The sequence below is a fragment of the Carcharhinus amblyrhynchos genome, unplaced genomic scaffold, assembly GCF_965287045.1.
Source record: "Carcharhinus amblyrhynchos unplaced genomic scaffold, sCarAmb.v2.hapA scaffold_838, whole genome shotgun sequence".
Lineage (NCBI taxonomy): Eukaryota > Metazoa > Chordata > Chondrichthyes > Carcharhiniformes > Carcharhinidae > Carcharhinus > Carcharhinus amblyrhynchos.
In genome coordinates this window covers 20,541-39,561 of record NW_027650578.1, presented here as the reverse complement: position 1 = coordinate 39,561, position 19,021 = coordinate 20,541, and the positions used below count along the sequence as shown (strand labels likewise).

General features: G+C 49.2%; 1 protein-coding gene across 1 annotated transcript in view; it reads right to left on the bottom strand.

Moving 5' to 3' along the window:
• LOC145340201 (protein NDRG2-like) overlaps positions 1-18,326 on the bottom strand; it is a 40,390-nt gene extending 22,064 nt beyond the window's left edge. The window contains 6 exon segments of the mRNA XM_080184628.1: positions 984-1,040; positions 5,828-5,914; positions 10,503-10,563; positions 12,714-12,776; positions 15,533-15,653; positions 18,212-18,326. Of these exon segments, the coding sequence (XP_080040754.1) occupies positions 984-1,040; positions 5,828-5,914; positions 10,503-10,563; positions 12,714-12,776; positions 15,533-15,615 (351 nt within the window). The 5' untranslated portion in view covers positions 15,616-15,653; positions 18,212-18,326.
• Between the last annotated feature and the right edge of the window lie 695 nt (positions 18,327-19,021).

Sequence of the window (19,021 nt, the reverse complement as noted above, 5' to 3'; positions counted from 1 at the left end):
AGGCCTCATTTAGAGTATTGTGTACAATTCTGGTCGCCACACGACCAGAAGGATGTGGAGGCTTTGGAGAGGGTACAGGAGAGGTTGAGCAGGATGTTGCCTGGTATGGAGGGCATTAGCTCTGAGGAGAGGTTGGAGAAACTCGCTTTGTTCTGACTGGAAGGACAGAGATTGAGGAGTGACCTGGCAGAGGTTCACACCATTATGAGGGGGCATGGACAGAGTGGATAGTCAGATACACTTTCCTAGGGTAGACAAGTCAAGCACGAGGGGTCAGAGGTTTAAGAAGCGAGGGGAAAAGTTTAGAGGAGGTGTGCGAGGCAGTTCTTTTACACAGAGGGTTGTGAATGTCGAGAAGGCACTGGGTCTGTACTCGTTGGAGTTTAGAAGGATGAGGGGGGATCTTATAGAGACGTATAAGACAATGAAGGGGATGGATAGGGTAGAGGTAGAGAGATTCTTCCAGCTTAGAAAGGACAGTAGGACTAGAGGGCACAGCCTCAAGATAAGGGGGGGGGTGCAGTTTAGATCAGAGTTGAGGAGGAACTTCTTCACTCAAAGGGTGGTGAATCTCTGGAATTCTCTGCCCGTTGAAGTGGTGGAGGCTGCCTCGCTAAATATGTTTAAGACGCGGGTTGATGGGTTTTTGATAAGAGAGGGGATTAAGGGTTATGGGGAGAGGGCGGGAAAGTGGAACTGAGCCACGACAGATCAGCCGTGATCTTATTGAATGGCGGGGCAGGCTCGAAGGGGCTAGATGGCCTACTCCTGCTCCTATTTCTTATGTTCTTATGTTCAACTGAAGCACAAAACCGGGGCGGTGGAACAGACGGGAGGAGATTCAGGTGACTAGCACAGAACAAACAGGGCGACTTGGCTGCTTTTGACACCGCGTGACCCCGGGAATGTTCACACATCATTTGTACATTACACTTCGGCAAGCCTGCACACGGTCAAGTCCGCGACAAAGCTGGAACATTCACCTGGCTGAAGAGGTGAGAAAGGATCACATCGCAGAGAGAACTGGTCAGACCAGTCAGCTAAACAAAACAGAGACACAAGAGATCCATCAGATCCAGCCCGTAATCCACACTCAGGTATCTGTTATTCTATATATAAACCACCCCGAACCCCTCGATTAGATTCCAGTCTGTAACTCACTCCCGGGTATCTGTTATTCTATATATAAACCACCCCGAACCCCTCGATTAGATTCCAGTCTGTAACTCACTCCCCGGGTATCTGTTATTCTATATATAAACCACCCCGAACCCCTCGATTAGATTCCAGTCTGTAACTCACTCCCGGGTATCTGTTATTCTATATATAAACCAGCCCGAACCCCTCGATTAGATTCCAGTCTGTAACTCACTCCGGGGTATCTGTTATTCTATATATAAACCACCCCGAACCCATCGATTAGATTCCAGTCTGTAACTCACTCCCGGGTATCTGTTATTCTATACAAAAACCACCCCGAACCCCTCGATTAGATTCCAGTCTGTAACTCACTCCCGGGTATCTGTTATTCTGTATATAAACCACCCTGAACCCCTCGATTAGATTCCAGTCTGTAACTCACTCCCGGGTATCTGTTATGCTATATATAAACCACCCCGAACCCCTCGATTAGATTCCAGTCTATAACTCACTTCCGGGGTATCTGTTATTCTATATATAAACCACCCCGAACCCCTCGATTAGATTCCAGTCTGTAACTCACTCCCGGGTGTCTGTTATTCTATATATAAACCACCCCGAACCCCTCGATTAGATTCCAGTCTGTGACTCACTCCCGGGTATCTGTTATTCTATATTTAAACCACCCCGAACCCCTCGATTAGATTCCAGTCTGTAACTCACTCCCGGGTATCTGTTATTCTATACATAAACCACCCCGAACCCCTCGATTAGATTCCAGTCTGTAACTCACTCCCGGGTATCTGTTATTCTATATATAAACCACCCCGAACCCCTCGATTAGATTCCAGTCTGTAACTCACTCCCGGGTATCTGTTATTGTATATATAAACCACCCCGAACCCCTCGATTAGATTCCAGTCTGTAACTCACTCTCGGGTATCTGTTATTCTATATATAAACCACCCCGAACCCCTCGATTAGATTCCAGTCTGTAACTCACTCCCGGGTATCTGTTATTCTATATATAAACCACCCTGAACCCATCGATTAGATTCCAGTCTGTAACTCGCTCCCGGGTATCTGTTATTCTATATATAAACCACCCTGAACCCCTCGATTAGATTCCAGTCTGTAACTCACTCCCGGGTATCTGTTATTCTGTATATAAACCACCCTGAACCCCTCGATTAGATTCCAGTCTGTAACTCACTCCCGGGTATCTGTTATGCTATATATAAAGCACCCCGAACCCCTCGATTAGATTCCAGTCTGTAACTCACTTCCGGGGTATCTGTTATTCTATATATAAACCACCCCGAACCCCTCGATTAGATTCCAGTCTGTAACTCACTCCCGGGTGTCTGTTATTCTATATATAAACCACCCCGAACCCCTCGATTAGATTCCAGTCTGTAACTCACTCTCGAGTATTTGTTATTCTATATATAAACCACCCCGAGCCCCTCGATTAGATTCCAGTCTGTAACTCCCGGGTATCTGTTATTCTATATATAAACCACCCCGAACCCCTCGATTAGATTCCAGTCTGTAACTCACTCCCGGGTACCTGTTATTCTATATATAAACCACCCCGAACCCCTCGATTAGATTCCAGTCTGTAACTCACTCCCGGGTACCTGTTATTCTATATATAAACCACCCCGAGCCCCTCGATTAGATTCCAGTCTGTAACTCCCGGGTATCTGTTATTCTATATATAAACCACCCTGAACCCCTCGATTAGATTCCAGTCTGTAACTCACTCCCGGGTACCTGTTATTCTATATATAAACCACCCCGAACCCCTCGATTAGATTCCAGTCTGTAACTCACTCCCGGGTATCTGTTATTCTATATATAAACCACCCCGAACCCCTCGATTAGATTCCAGTCTGTGACTCACTCCCAGGTATCTGTTATTCTATATATAAACCACCCCGAACCCCTCGATTAGATTCCAGTCTGTGACTCACTCCCGGGTATCTGTTATTCTATATATAAACCACCCTGAACCCCTCGATTAGATTCCAGTCTGTAACTCACTCCCGGGTATCTGTTATTCTATATATAAACCACCCCGAACCCCTCGATTAGATTCCAGTCTGTAACTCACTCCCGGGTATCTGTTATTCTATATATAAACCACCCCGAACCCATCGATTAGATTCCAGTCTGTAACTCACTCCCGGGTATCTGTTATTCTATATATAAACCACCCCGAACCCCTCGATTAGATTCCAGTCTGTAACTCACTCCCGGGTATCTGTTATTCTATATATAAACCACCCCGAACCCCTCGATTAGATTCCAGTCTGTAACTCACTCCCGGGTATCTGTTATTCTATATATAAACCACCCCGAACCCCTCGATTAGATTCCAGTCTGTAACTCACTCCCGGGTATCTGTTATTCTATATATAAACCACCCCGAACCCCTCGATTAGATTCCAGTCTGTAACTCACTCCCGGGTATCTGTTATTCTATATATAAACCACCCCGAACCCCTCGATTAGATTCCAGTCTGTAACTCACCCCCGGGTATCTGTTATTCTATATATAAACCACCCCGAACCCCTCGATTAGATTCCAGTCTGTGACTCACTCCTGGGTATCTGTTATTCTATATATAAACCACCCCGAACCCTTCGATTAGATTCCAGTCTGTGACTCACTCCCGGGTATCTGTTATTCTATATATAAACCACCCTGAACCCCTCGATTAGATTCCAGTCTGTAACTCACTCCCGGGTATCTCTTATTCTATATATAAACCACCATGAACCCCTCGATTAGATTCCAGTCTGTAACTCACTCCCGGGTATCTCTTATTCTATATATAAACCACCCGAACCCCTCGATTAGATTCCAGTCTGTAACTCACTCCCGGGTATCTGTTATTCTATATATAAACCACCCCGAACCCCTCGATTAGATTCCAGTCTGTAACTCACTCCCGGGTATCTGTTATTCTATATATAAACCACCCCGAACCCCTCGATTAGATTCCAGCCTGTAACTCACTCCCGGGTATCTGTTATTCTATATATAAACCACCCCGAACCCCTCGATTAGATTCCAGTCTGTAACTCGCTCCCGGGTATCTGTTATTCTATATATAAACCACCCCGAACCCCTCGATTAGATTCCAGTCTGTAACTCGCTCCCGGGTATCTGTTATTCTATATATAAACCACCCCGAACCCCTCGATTAGATTCCAGTCTGTAACTCGCTCCCGGGTATCTGTTATTCTATATATAAACCACCCCGAACCCCTCGATTAGATTCCAGTCTGGAACTCACTCCCGGGTATCTGTTATTCTATATATAAACCACCCCGAACCCCTCGATTAGATTCCAGTCTGTGACTCACTCCCGGGTATCTGTTATTCTACATATAAACCACCCCGAACCCCTCGATTAGATTCCAGTCTGGAACTCACTCCCGGGTATCTGTTATTCTATATATAAACCACCCCGAACCCCTCGATTAGATTCCAGTCTGTAACTCACTCCCGGGTATCTGGTATTCTATATTTAAACCACCCTGAACCCCTCGATTAGATTCCAGTCTGTAACTCACTCCCGGGTATCTGTTATTCTATATATAAACCACCCCGAACCCCTCGATTAGATTCCAGTCTGTAACTCACTCCCGGGTATTTGTTATTCTATATATAAACCACCCCGAGCCCCTCGATTAGATTGCAGTCTGTAACTCACTCCCGGGTATCTGTTATTCTATATATAAACCACCCCAAACCCCTCGATTAGATTCCAGTCTGTAACTCCCGGGTATCTGTTATTCTATATATAAACCACCCCGAACCCCTCGATTAGATTCCAGTCTGTAACTCACTCCCGGGTGTCTGTTATTCTATATATAAACCACCCCGAACCCCTCGATTAGATTCCAGTCTGTAACTCACTCCCGGGTGTCTGTTATTCTATATATAAACCACCCCGAACCCCTCGATTAGATTCCAGTCTGTAACTCACTCCCTGGTATCTGTTATTCTATATATAAACCACCCCGAACCCCTCGATTAGATTCCAGTCTGTGACTCACTCCCGGGTATCTGTTATTCTATATATAAACCACCCCGAACCCCTCGATTAGATTCCAGTCTGTAACTCACTCCCGGGTAACTGTTATTCTATATATAAACCACCCTGAACCCCTCGATTAGATTCCAGTCTGTAACTCACTCCCGGGTAACTGTTATTCTATATATAAACCACCCCGAACCCCTCGATTAGATCCCAGTCTGTAACTCATTCCCGGGTATCTGTTATTCTATATATAAACCACCCCGAACCCCTCGATTAGATTCCAGTCTGTAACTCACTCCCGGGTGTCTGTTATTCTATATATAAACCACCCTGAACCCCTCGATTAGATTCCAGTCTGTAACTCACTCCCGGGTATCTGTTATTCTATATATAAACCACCCCGAACCCCTCGATTAGATTCCATTCTGTAACTCACTCCCGGGTATCTGTTATTCTATATATAAACCACCCCGAACCCCTCGATTGGATCCCAGTCTGTAACCCACTCCCGGGTATCTGTTATTCTATATATAAACCACCCCGAACCCCTCGATTGGATCCCAGTCTGTGACTCACTCCTGGGTATCTCTCCACCCCTTTCCACTCTCCCCCTCACCCCACGCTCCCCGTACCTTGGATGCCGCCCAGTCCATCCACCCCTTGGCGTTGGGATCGATGTTCAGGAGGACCAGACCCTCCACCAGGTCGGGGGATCCGCGCTGTGTAAAGCCAAGCACAGAGACTTGTGAAGGTGCCCCGAGACCAGGGGTCCAAAGCGCATGGGCAACAGCAGGCCAGGAAGCTCAACCCCTCGGCCCCCCTCAACTGCCCCCGATCCTGCAGGCGCCAGACAGAACGTCACACAGAGGCAAATGGGGTGTCGGAAGTTGATTGTGAAACGGACTGGATTATAAGGGCTCTCTCGCAGTTGTGCAGGGTGCTTGGTGAGACCACATCTACAGCACTGTGTCCAATCCCGAGAGAGGGTTAAGGGAGGGGTCCCGATCGAGGGTATAAAATATTAACTGGGGCAGAGAGAGGGTTAAGGGAGGGTCCCGATCGAGGGTACAAAATATTAACTGGGACAGAGAGAGGGTTAAGGAGGGTCCCGATCGAGAGTATAAAATATTAACTGGGGCAGAGAGAGGGTTAAGGGAGGGTCCCGATCGAGAGTATAAAATATTAACTGGGGCAGAGAGAGGGTTAAGGGAGGGTCCCGATCGAGAGTATAAAATATTAACTGGGGCAGAGAGAGGGTTAAGGGAGGGTCCCGATCGAGGGTATAAAATATTAACTGGGGCAGAGAGAGGGTTAAGGAGGGTCCCGATCGAGGGTATAAAATATTAACTGGGGCAGAGAGAGGGTTAAGGGAGGGTCCCGATCGAGAGTATAAAATATTAACTGGGGCAGAGAGAGGGTTAAGGGAGGGTCCCGATCGAGGGTATAAAATATTAACTGGGGCAGAGAGAGGGTTAAGGAGGGTCCCGATCGAGAGTATAAAATATTAACTGGGGCAGAGAGAGGGTTAAGGGAGGGTCCCGATCGAGGGTATAAAATATTAACTGGGACAGAGAGAGGGTTAAGGGAGGGTCCCGATCGAGAGTATAAAATATTAACTGGGACAGAGAGAGGGTTAAGGGAGGGTCCCGATCGAGAGTATAAAATATTAACTGGGACAGAGAGAGGGTTAAGGGAGGGTCCCGATCGAGAGTATAAAATATTAACTGGGACAGAGAGAGGGTTAAGGGAGGTTCCCGATCGAGAGTATAAAATATTAACTGGGACGGAGAGAGTGTTAAGGGAGGGTCCTGATCGAGAGTATAAAATATTAACTGGGACAGAGAGAGTGTTAAGGGAGGGTCCCGATCGAGAGTATAAAATATTAACTGGGGCAGAGAGAGGGTTAAGGGAGGGTCCCGATCGAGGGTATAAAATATTAACTGGGACAGAGAGAGGGTTAAGGGAGGTTCCCGATCGAGGGTATAAAATATTAACTGGGACAGAGAGAGGGTTAAGGAGGGTCCCGATCGAGAGTATAAAATATTAACTGGGACAGAGAGAGGGTTAAGGAGGGTCCCGATCGAGGGTATAAAATATTAACTGGGACAGAGAGAGGGTTAAGGGAGGGTCCCGATCGAGAGTATAAAATATTAACTGGGACAGAGAGAGGGTTAAGGGAGGGTCCCGATCGAGAGTATAAAATATTAACTGGGACAGAGAGAGGGTTAAGGAGGGTCCCGATCGAGGGTATAAAATATTAACTGGGGCAGAGAGAGGGTTAAGGGAGGGTCCCGATCGAGAGTATAAAATATTAACTGGGGCAGAGAGAGGGTTAAGGGAGGGTCCCGATCGAGAGTATAAAATATTAACTGGGACAGAGAGAGGGTTAAGGAGGGTCCCGATCGAGAGTATAAAATATTAACTGGGGCAGAGAGAGGGTTAAGGGAGGGTCCCGATCGAGAGTATAAAATATTAACTGGGGCAGAGAGAGGGTTAAGGGAGGGTCCCGATCGAGAGTATAAAATATTAACTGGGGCAGAGAGAGGGTTAAGGGAGGGTCCCGATCGAGAGTATAAAATATTAACTGGGACAGAGAGAGGGTTAAGGAGGGTCCCGATCGAGAGTATAAAATATTAACTGGGACAGAGAGAGGGTTAAGGGAGGGTCCCGATCGAGAGTATAAAATATTAACTGGGGCAGAGAGAGGGTTAAGGGAGGGTCCCGATCGAGGATATAAAATATTAACTGGGACAGAGAGAGGGTTAAGGGAGGGTCCCGATCGAGGATATAAAATATTAACTGGGACAGAGAGAGGGTTAAGGAGGGTCCCGATCGAGGGTATAAAATATTAACTGGGACAGAGAGAGGGTTAAGGAGGGTCCTGATCGAGAGTATAAAATATTAACTGGGACAGAGAGAGGGTTAAGGGAGGGTCCCGATCGAGAGTATAAAATATTAACTGGGGCAGAGAGAGGGTTAAGGAGGGTCCCGATCGAGAGTATAAAATATTAACTGGGGCAGAGAGAGGGTTAAGGGAGGGTCCCGATCGAGGATATAAAATATTAACTGGGGCAGAGAGAGGGTTAAGGGAGGGTCCCGATCGAGGATATAAAATATTAACTGGGGCAGAGAGAGGGTTAAGGGAGGGTCCCGATCGAGGGTATAAAATATTAACTGGGGCAGAGAGAGGGTTAAGGGAGGGTCCCGATCGAGGGTATAAAATATTAACTGGGGCAGAGAGAGGGTTAAGGAGCGTCCCGATCGAGAGTATAAAATATTAACTGGGGCGGAGAGAGGGTTAAGGGAGGGTCCCGATCGAGAGTATAAAATATTAACTGGGACAGAGAGAGGGTTAAGGGAGGGTCCCGATCGAGGGTATAAAATATTAACTGGGACAGAGAGAGGGTTAAGGGAGGGTCCCGATCGAGGGTATAAAATATTAACTGGGACAGAGAGAGGGTTAAGGAGGGTCCCGATCGAGGGTATAAAATATTAACTGGGACAGAGAGAGGGTTAAGGGAGGGTCCCGATCGAGAGTATAAAATATTAACTGAGGCAGAGAGAGGGTTAAGGGAGGGTCCTGATCGAAGGTATAAAATATTAACTGGGGCAGAGAGAGGGTTAAGGGAGGGTCCCGATCGAAGGTATAAAATATTATCTGGGACAGAGAGAGGGTTAAGGAGGGTCCCGATCGAGAGTATAAAATATTAACTGGGGCAGAGAGAGGGTTAAGGAGGGTCCCGATCGAGGGTATAAAATATTAACTGGGGCAGAGAGAGGGTTAAGGGAGGGTCCCGATCGAGAGTATAAAATATTAACTGGGACAGAGAGAGGGTTAAGGAGGGTCCCGATCGAGAGTATAAAATATTAACTGGGGCAGAGAGAGGGTTAAGGAGGGTCCCGATCGAGGGTATAAAATATTAACTGGGGCAGAGAGAGGGTTAAGGAGGGTCCCGATCGAGGGTATAAAATATTAACTGGGACAGAGAGAGGGTTAAGGAGGGTCCCGATCGAGAGTATAAAATATTAACTGGGACAGAGAGAGGGTTAAGGGAGGGTCCCGATCGTGGGTATAAAATATTAACTGGGACAGAGAGAGGGTTAAGGGAGGGTCCCGATCGAGAGTATAAAATATTAACTGGGACAGAGAGAGGGTTAAGGGAGGGTCCCGATCGAGAGTATAAAATATTAACTGGGACAGAGAGAGGGTTAAGGGAGGGTCCCGATCGAGGGTATAAAATATTAACTGGGACAGAGAGAGGGTTAAGGGAGGGTCCCGATCGAGAGTATAAAATATTAACTGGGGCAGAGAGAGGGTTAAGGAGGGTCCCGATCGAGGGTATAAAATATTAACTGGGGCAGAGAGAGGGTTAAGGAGGGTCCCGATCGAGGATATAAAATATTAACTGGGGCAGAGAGAGGGTTAAGGAGGGTCCTGATCGAGAGTATAAAATATTAACTGGGGCAGAGAGAGGGTTAAGGAGGGTCCCGATCGAGAGTATAAAATATTAACTGGGGCAGAGAGAGGGTTAAGGGAGGGTCCCGATCGAGGGTATAAAATATTAACTGGGACAGAGAGAGGGTTAAGGGAGGGTCCCGATCGAGAGTATAAAATATTAACTGGGACAGAGAGAGGGTTAAGGGAGGGTCCCGATCGAGAGTATAAAATATTTGCTTCTGTTTGGGGTAATGTCTTTAAACGAATAAACCAAAATGTGGTGTGTCAATGTGGATTCAGACTAACGACAACAAGATTTATTGAAAGACCGGTTGCCGCTGCAGAGGACAGACTGAATCCCCAACCAAATCCTGCGCAGCACCCCCAACGAAATCACTGCCTAACCATGTGACTGGCTCTGAAAGCAACTGTGCAACCGCTGAAATATATAGCAGAGGGAGTTTGGAGACGAGGTCTCACCCGAGCCTCCGCGTGGCTGCACGGTGATGGGACAGGCCCTCATTTCCAGGGTCTCCCTCTCCGGCGGGGGGGGGGGGGGGGTGGTGGGGGGGGGACGAAATTCGCCACTCTCGGCGGCGCCCGACCACACCGGACTTCTGGTCACTCCGCGGATTTCCCCAGTCACCCCTGCCTCCCCTCATTGAGTTCCACTGGAGATTCCCTGCCTCTCAACCCCCATTCCAGAGATCCCTCTTATCTGGGGGTGGGGGGTGGGGGGAGATGTCGGGGTGGGGGCCAGAACGTGCTGTCGCGCTCCGCGGGAAAGAAAGCTCTCCCCAAAAGGCGTCCACGGCAACCCTTCCAACCCTCTCTGTCGTCCAACGTTCCCGGAAAAAGACCGGACTCACAGCAAACTTGGCAAGGATGTATGCTCCTGCACCAACTCCCACTCCGATAATACTCCGGAAGCTGCAAGAGGGAAGTGGAGAGAGAGAGAGACAGAGAGAGTGAAGGGTGTCAGCGAAGGAAGACCAAGTTCAATGGTGAAGAAGCTTATTGGGGATAATTACTGAGAATAGTGGCTTCAAGAGCCAGCGTGGACGTCTGAGGGAGAAATTGTCTTCAACGAGCTTCAGAGAATCCCTACAGTGCAGAAGGAGGCCATTCGGTGCACTACGTCTGCACCTCTCCCTGACAGAACAGCTCACCCACAGCTAATCCCCATAACCCTGTGAATTTAGCATGGCCAATCCACCTAACCTGCACATCTTTGGACACTAAGGGACAATTTAGCATGGCCAATCCACCTAACCTGCACATCTTTGGACACTAAGGGACAATTTAACATGGCCAATCCACTAATCTACACATCTTTGGACACTAAGGGACAATTTAGCATGGCCAATCCACCTAACCTGCACATCTTTGGACACTAAGGGACAATTTAACATGGCCAATCCACTAATCTACACATCTTTGGACACTAAGGGACAATTTAGCATGGCCAATCCACCTAACCTGCACATCTTTGGACACTAAGGGACAATTTAACATGGCCAATCCACTAATCTACACATCTTTGGACACTAAGGGACAATTTAGCATGGCCAATCCACCTAACCTGCACATCTTTGGACACTAAGGGACAATTTAACATGGCCAATCCACTAATCTACACATCTTTGGACACTAAGGGACAATTTAGCATGACCAATCCACCTCACCTGCACATCTTTGGACACTAAGGGGCAATTTAACATGGCCAATCCACTAATCTACACATCTTTGGACACTAAGGGACAATTTAGCATGGCCAATCCACCTAACCTGCACATCTTTGGACACTAAGGGACAATTTAACATGGCCAATCCACTAATCTACACATCTTTGGACACTAAGGGACAATTTAGCATGGCCAATCCACCTAACCTGCGCATCTTTGGACACTAAGGGACAATTTAGCACGGCCAATCCACCTAACCTGCACATCTTTGGACACTAAGGGGCAATTTAGCATTGGTGTGCCACACTGTCAGTGGTGCGTGGTTCAGATGGGATGTTAACTGAGGCCCCCATTTCAGGATGTAACATTCTCGCTGAGAATTTTCGCTGTGTTTTATACGGGCGGCACGGTGGCACAGAGGTTAACATGGCTGCCTCGCAACACCAGAGATCTGGGTTCGAATACAGCCTTGGGTGACTTTGTGGAGTTTGCACATTCTCCCCCGTGTCTTGCGTGGGTTTCCTCCGGGTGCTCCAGTTTCTTCCCACAGTCCAAAGATGTGCAGGTTAGGGTGGATTGGCCATGCTAAATTGTCCCTTAGTGTCCAAAGATGTGTAGGTTAGGTGGATTGGCCATGCTAAATTGTCCCTTAGTGTCCAAAGATGTGTAGGTTAGGTGGATTGACCATGCTAAATTGTCCCTTAGTGTCCAAAGATGTGTAGGTTAGGTGGATTGGCCATGCTAAATTGTCCCTTAGTGTCCAAAGATGTGCAGGTTAGGTGGATTGGCTATGCTAAATTGTCCCTTAGTGTCCAAAGATGTGCAGGTTAGGTGGATTGGCCATGCTAAATTGTCCCTTAGTGTCCAAAGATGTGCAGGTTAGGTGGATTGGCCATGCTAAATTGTCCCTCCATTTTTTTTATTCATTTGTGGCTGTCATTGGTTTGCAGTATTTATTGCCCATCCCTAGTTGCCCCTTGGAGGGCAGTTGAGAGTCAACCACATTGCTGTGTGGCCTCTGGAGTCACATGTAGGCCAGACCGGGTAAGGACGGGCAGATTTCCCCTTCCCTAAAGGGACATTAGTGAACCGGATGGGGTTTTCCCGACAATGGTTTCACCGTCATCAGTAGATTCTTAATTCCAGATATTTTTTATTGAATTCAAATTCCACCGTCTGCCGTGGCGGGATTCGAACCCGGGTCCCCAGAACGTTAGCTGAGTTTCTGTGCAGGTTAGGGGAATTGGTTACGCTTAGTGTCGGGGGAATTAGCAGGGTAAATACCTGGGGTTATGAGGTAATGCCTGGGGGAGGATTGCTATCCGTGAGGACGCAATGGTCTGAATGGCCTCCTGCAAAGATTCTATGATACTAGAATAACACGCACAGACTTACTTGAAATATTGTAGGACACAGGGCAACATCTCACACAGCTGTTCCATCGAGGGGTATTGGTACCTAATGGGTGGCAAACACTGGTCAATGCAAGACAAAACACATTCGCCCTCCCTCCCCATCAAACACTCCCAGGACAGGTACAGCACGGGGTTAGATACAGAGTAAAGCTCCCTCTACACTGTCCTCCCCATCAAACACTCCCAGGACAGGTACAGCACGGGGTTAGATACAGAGTAAAGCTCCCTCTACACCGTCCCCCCCATCAAACACTCCCAGGACAGGTACAGCACGGGGTTAGATACAGAGTAAAGCTCCCTCTACACTGTCCCCCCATCAAACACTCCCAGGACAGGTACAGCACGGGGTTAGATACAGAGTAAAGCTCCCTCTACACTGTCCCCCCCATCAAACACTCCCAGGACAGGTACAGCACGGGGTTAGATACAGAGTAAAGCTCCCTCTACACTGTCCCCCCATCAAACACTCCCAGGACAGGTACAGCACGGGGTTAGATACAGAGTAAAGCTCCCTCTACACTGTCCCCCCCATCAAACACTCCCAGGACAGGTACAGCACGGGGTTAGATACAGAGTAAAGCTCCCTCTACACTGTCCCCCCCATCAAACACTCCCAGGACAGGTACAGCACGGGGTTAGATACAGAGTAAAGCTCCCTCTACACTGTCCCCCCATCAAACACTCCCAGGACAGGTACAGCCCGGGGTTAGATACAGAGTAAAGCTCCCTCTACACTGTCCCCCCCATCAAACACTCCCAGGACAGGTACAGCACGGGGTTGGATACAAAGTAAAGCTCCCTCTACACTGTCCCCCCATCAAACACTCCCAGGACAAGTACAGCACGGGGTTAGATACAGAGTAAAGCTCTCTCTACACTGTCCCCATCAAACACTCCCAGGACAGGTACAGCACGGGGTTAGATACAGAGTAAAGCTCCCTCTACACTGTCCCCATCAAACACTCCCAGGACAGGTACAGCACGGGGTTAGATACAGAGTAAAGCTCCCTCTACACTGTCCCCCATCAAACACTCCCAGGACAGGTACAGCACGGGGTTAGATACAGAGTAAAGCTCCCTCTACACTGTCCCCCCATCAAACACTCCCAGGACAGGTACAGCATGGGGTTAGATAGAGTAAAGCTCCCTCTACACTGTCCCCATCAAACACTCCCAGGACAGGTACAGCACGGGGTTAGATACAGAGTGAAGCCCCCTCTACACTGTCCCCCCATCAAACACTCCCAGGACAGGTACAGCACGGGGTTAGATACAGAGTAAAGCTCCCTCTACACTGTCCCCCCCATCAAACACTCCCAGGACAGGTACAGCACGGGGTTAGATACAGAGTAAAGCTCCCTCTACACTGTCCCCCCATCAAACACTCCCAGGACAGGTACAGCACGGGGTTAGATACAGAGTAAAGCTCCCTCTACACTGTCCCCCCATCAAACACTCCCAGGACAGGTACAGCACGGGGTTAGATACAGAGTAAAGCTCCCTCTACACTGTCCCCCCCATCAAACACTCCCAGGACAGGTACTGCACGGGGTTAGATACAGAGCGCCACTGTTGAGAAATACGCCCACACCCATGATTTCATAATGGCTTTGAAACTAAATTGACTGCCTTTTCGAGCTTAGACAAAGGATAAGACTTTTTTTTCCTCTTTCAAATGTAGGCCCAATCCTTTTCTTGGGCCCTAGGCCCAATATTGGCCCAGTTTTCTTCATAGGCCCAACTGCTTTATCAGGCTTCAGGCCTTGTATTGGCCACATTTTCTCATGTGTAGGCCCAATCTCTTCATCAGGCCCAGTGTTGGTCACATTTTATTCAGGAGTCGTCCCAATCTCTCCAATCAAGCCCCACTGGCCCAGTGTTGACCACATTTCCCTCAGATGTAGCCCCAATCTCCTCCTCAGGTAGTTTGGCCCCAGTATTGGCCTCATTTTCCCAGGTGTAGCAGGCTCAATCTTGTCACCAGTATTGGCCACCTTTTCTCTGGTATGGGCCCAATCTCTAGATCAGGCCCCGTAACCCCAGAGTTGGCCACATATTATTCAGGTGTTGACTCAATTTCGTCATCAGGCCCTGTTCTCAGTTTTGGCCAAATTTCTCTCGGGTGTAGGTCAAAATCCTTTCATTAGGCCTTTGGCCCAGTAAGGCACATCTTATTCAAGTGTAGGCCCAGTCCTTTCACCAGGCAGTTTGGGCCCAGTATTGGCCACATTTTCTCAGGCCCAGTTTGGCCCAATTTTGGTCACATTCTATTCAGCTGTAAGGCCAATCCTGTTATTAAGCCTAGCAGGCCCGGTGTTGGTCACATTTCCCTCAGGTGTAGGCCCGATCCCTTCACCGGGCAATACGGGCCCAGTTTTGTCCACATTTTCTCAGGCGTAGTAGGCCCAATCTTGTCATCAGGCCCAGTGTGCCCAGTTTTGGCCACATTTCCCTCAGATGCAGGCCCTAACCTTTCGTCAGGCCTCCGGCCTAGCAGGCCACATTTTATTCAAGTGTCGGCCTGATCCCTTCACCGGGCAGTTTGGGGCCCAGTACTGGCCACGGTTTCTCGGGTATAGGCTCCACGTCGATCAGTAGGCCTGGTGTCGGCCACATTTCCCTCAGGCAAGGGCTGGGGAGGCGAAGCCGAGGGGGAAGAACTCCTACAGGGGCGGCGAGCGGAGGAGGGGAAGGAGAGGAGAGAGGTCGAACGGGGAAAGGGATATGAGGGAAGGAGGTGGCGGGGGGAGGTGGGACCGACACCAACCGGCTGTGAGGCCTCAGGCCTGTGGCACTTACCCGGGAGGGAAAGAGGCAGCTCCCTCTTGCTGCCCAGGTGCGTCAATGTGGCACAGGACAAAGTTCTTGGTTATCTCCAGCATGTCCTCAAACTTGAAGAGGCTGTTGAAGCAGGTCTTATCTGAAGGATGTGGTGAGGGGGCAACGGGGGGGAGGGGGGAGGTTGGTGGGGCGGTGGGGGGGGGGGAACGGGACAGGGGGAGGTGGTGAGGGGGGTACATAAGAACATAAGAACATAAGAAATAGGAGCAGGAGTCGGCCATCTGGCCCTTCGAGCCTGCCCCGCCATTCAATAAGATCATGGCTGATCTGTCGTGGCTCAGTTCCACTTTCCCGCCCTCTCCCCATAACCCTTAATCCCCTCTCTTATCAAAAACCCATCAACCCGCGTCTTAAAAATATTTAGCGAGGCAGCCTCCACCACTTCAACGGGCAGAGAATTCCAGAGATTCACCACCCTTTGAGTGAAGAAGTTCCTCCTCAACTCCGTTCTAAACCGCCCCCCCCTTTATCTTGAGGCTGTGCCCCCTAGTCCTACTGTCCTTTCTGAGCGGGAAGAGTCTCTCCACCTCTATCCTATCCATCCCATTCATCATCTTATACGTCTCAATGAGATCTCCCCTCATTCTTCTAAACTCTAACGAGTACAAGCCTAGTTTATTCAGCCTCTCCTCATAGCTCAACCCCCTCAACTCCGGCATCAGCCTAGTAAACCTCCTCTGCACTCCCTCCAAGGCCAAAATATCCTTGCGTAAGTACGGCGCCCAAAACTGCACACAGTACTCCAGCTGCGGCCTCACCAATGCCCTATACAGCTGCAGCAAGACCTCCCTACTTTTATATTCAATCCCCCTCGCTATGAAGGCCAGCATCCCATTCGCCTTCCTGACCACCTGCTGCACCTGCAGGCTGGGTTTTTGCGACTCATGCACAAGGACCCCGAGGTCCCTCTGCACCGTCGCCTGCTGCAGTTTTTCGCCACGTAAGTAATAGTCCTTCCTACCATTCTTCCTTCCAAAGTGGACCACCTCACACTTGCCAACATTAAATTCCATTTGCCATTTCCTGGCCCATTCGCCCAGCCTATCTAGATCCTTCTGTAGACTCTCCACACCCTCCGCACAATTTGCTTGTCAAATAGGAGGCAGAGAGTGGGGGTCAATGGGTGCTATTTGGATTGGCGGTTGGTGACTAGTGGAGTGCCCCAGGGGTCGGTGCTGGGGCCTCAGCTATTTACCATTTATATAGATGATCTGGAGGAGGGAACCGAGTGCAGGGTGTCGAAATTTGCTGATGACACCAAGATTGGGGGGGTAGGGAGGAGTGAAAAGATGAGGGTTAGACAGAGAGGAACTGGTTAACGCGCAATTCCTGCCCCTCGCTCTCCCCAGTCATCGAGTCACCTGCCTCTGGTTATCGCCGGAAGTGATGGGACCTCACGCACCTAAACACACCCCCACCACCCCCCCCGCCAGCCCGCGAACTCCTGAGTGTGACTGGATTCGACTGGGAACATCAGATAGGAACCTAGGAATCAGGAGCAGAAGTAGGCCAATTCGTGGGATCCTGCAGTGCGGAAGGAGGCCATTCAGCCCATCGGGTCTACACCGACCACAATCCTATCCAGGCCCTATTCCCATATCCCCATGCATTTACCTTGCTAATCCCCCTGGTAAGAAGGGACAATTTAGCATGGCCAATCCACCTAACCTGCACATCTTTGGACACTAAGGGACAATTTAGCACGGCCAATCCACCTAACCTGCACATCTTTGGACACTAAGGGACAATTTAGCACGGCCAATCCACCTAACCTACACATCTTTGGACACTAAGGGGCAATTTAGCACGGCCAATCCACCTAACCTGCACATCTTTGGACACTAAGGGGCAATTTAGCACGGCCAATCCACCTAACCTGCACATCTTTGGACACTAAGGGACAATTTAGCATGGCCAATCCACCTAACCTGCACATCTTTGGACACTAAGGGACAATTTAGCACGACCAATCCACCTAACCTGCACATCTTTGGACACTAAGGGACAATTTAGCATGGCCAATCCACCTAACCCGCACATCTTTGGACACTAAGGGGCAATTTAGCATGGCCAATCCACCTAACCCGCACATCTTTGGACACTAAGGGGCAATTTAGCATGGCCAATCTACCTAACCTGCTCATCTTTGGACACTAAGGGACAATTTAGCATGGACAATCCACCTAACCTGCACATCTTTGGACACTAAGGGACAATTTACCATTTGCCTTTTTTTATTATGCGCTGCACCTGTGTACCAACTTTCTGTTACCCTCCGATCTACCACCACGCCAATCCCCAGTGTCAAACCCCTCCTAACCTGCGCTGACTGTGAATGTCTAACTGAACTGGAATCGATGGGGGGGGATGTTGATATCTCCCGCACCACGCGCCCCTTCGATAGCACCCACACCGCACAATGCCAACGGCACCCTCCCCCCACCTCAACACAAACCACCCCCTCCCCTTCTGTTTGCTCCGCCGCACAACCGGTTCCAAAACCGGGGACCTCAACCCCAAGATGATGGTGGCCAGATGACGAGCTCCCAGTGGGAACACCAAGCCCCGGAGGCAGCGCCTGCTCTCCCTCCACCCCACATGCCACCCTCCCGCAGCAGGACTGCAGCGTCTACTTACGGTTGAGGCCAATATCGTGGTAGGTGAGGATGGCGGGGCGGTTCCCCTTGGGCGATCCATGGATGGTCACGTGGAGGGTCCCGTAAGGGGTCTCCACGTCGTACTCCTGCAGGGAGAGAGAGAGAGCAGGTATTAACAACACCCAAAGATTGTCCATAATAATCCACCTGATCCGCACATCTTTGGACACTAAGGGACAATTTAGCACGGCCAATCCACCTAACCTGCACATCTTTGGACACTAAGGGACAATTTAGCACGGCCAATCCACCTAACCTGCACATCTTTGGACACTAAGGGACAATTTATCATGGCCAATCCACCTAACCTGCACATCTTTGGACACTAAGGGGCAATTTAGCATGGCCAATCCACCTAACCTGCACATCTTTGGACACTAAGGGACAATTTAGCATGGCCAATCCACCTAACCTGCACATCTTTGGACACTAAGGGACAATTTAGCACGGCCAATCCACCTAACCTGCACATCTTTGGACACTAAGGGACAATTTAGCACGGCCAATCCACCTAACCTGCACATCTTTGGACACTAAGGGACAATTTAGCACGGCCAATCCACCTAACCTGCACATCTTTGGACACTAAGGGACAATTTATCATGGCCAATCCACCTAACCTGCACATCTTTGGACACTAAGGGGCAATTTAGCATGGCCAATCCACCTAACCTGCACATCTTTGGACACTAAGGGACAATTTAGCATGGCCAATCCACCTAACCTGCACATCTTTGGACACTAAGGGACAATTTAGCACGGCCAATCCACCTAACCTGCACATCTTTGG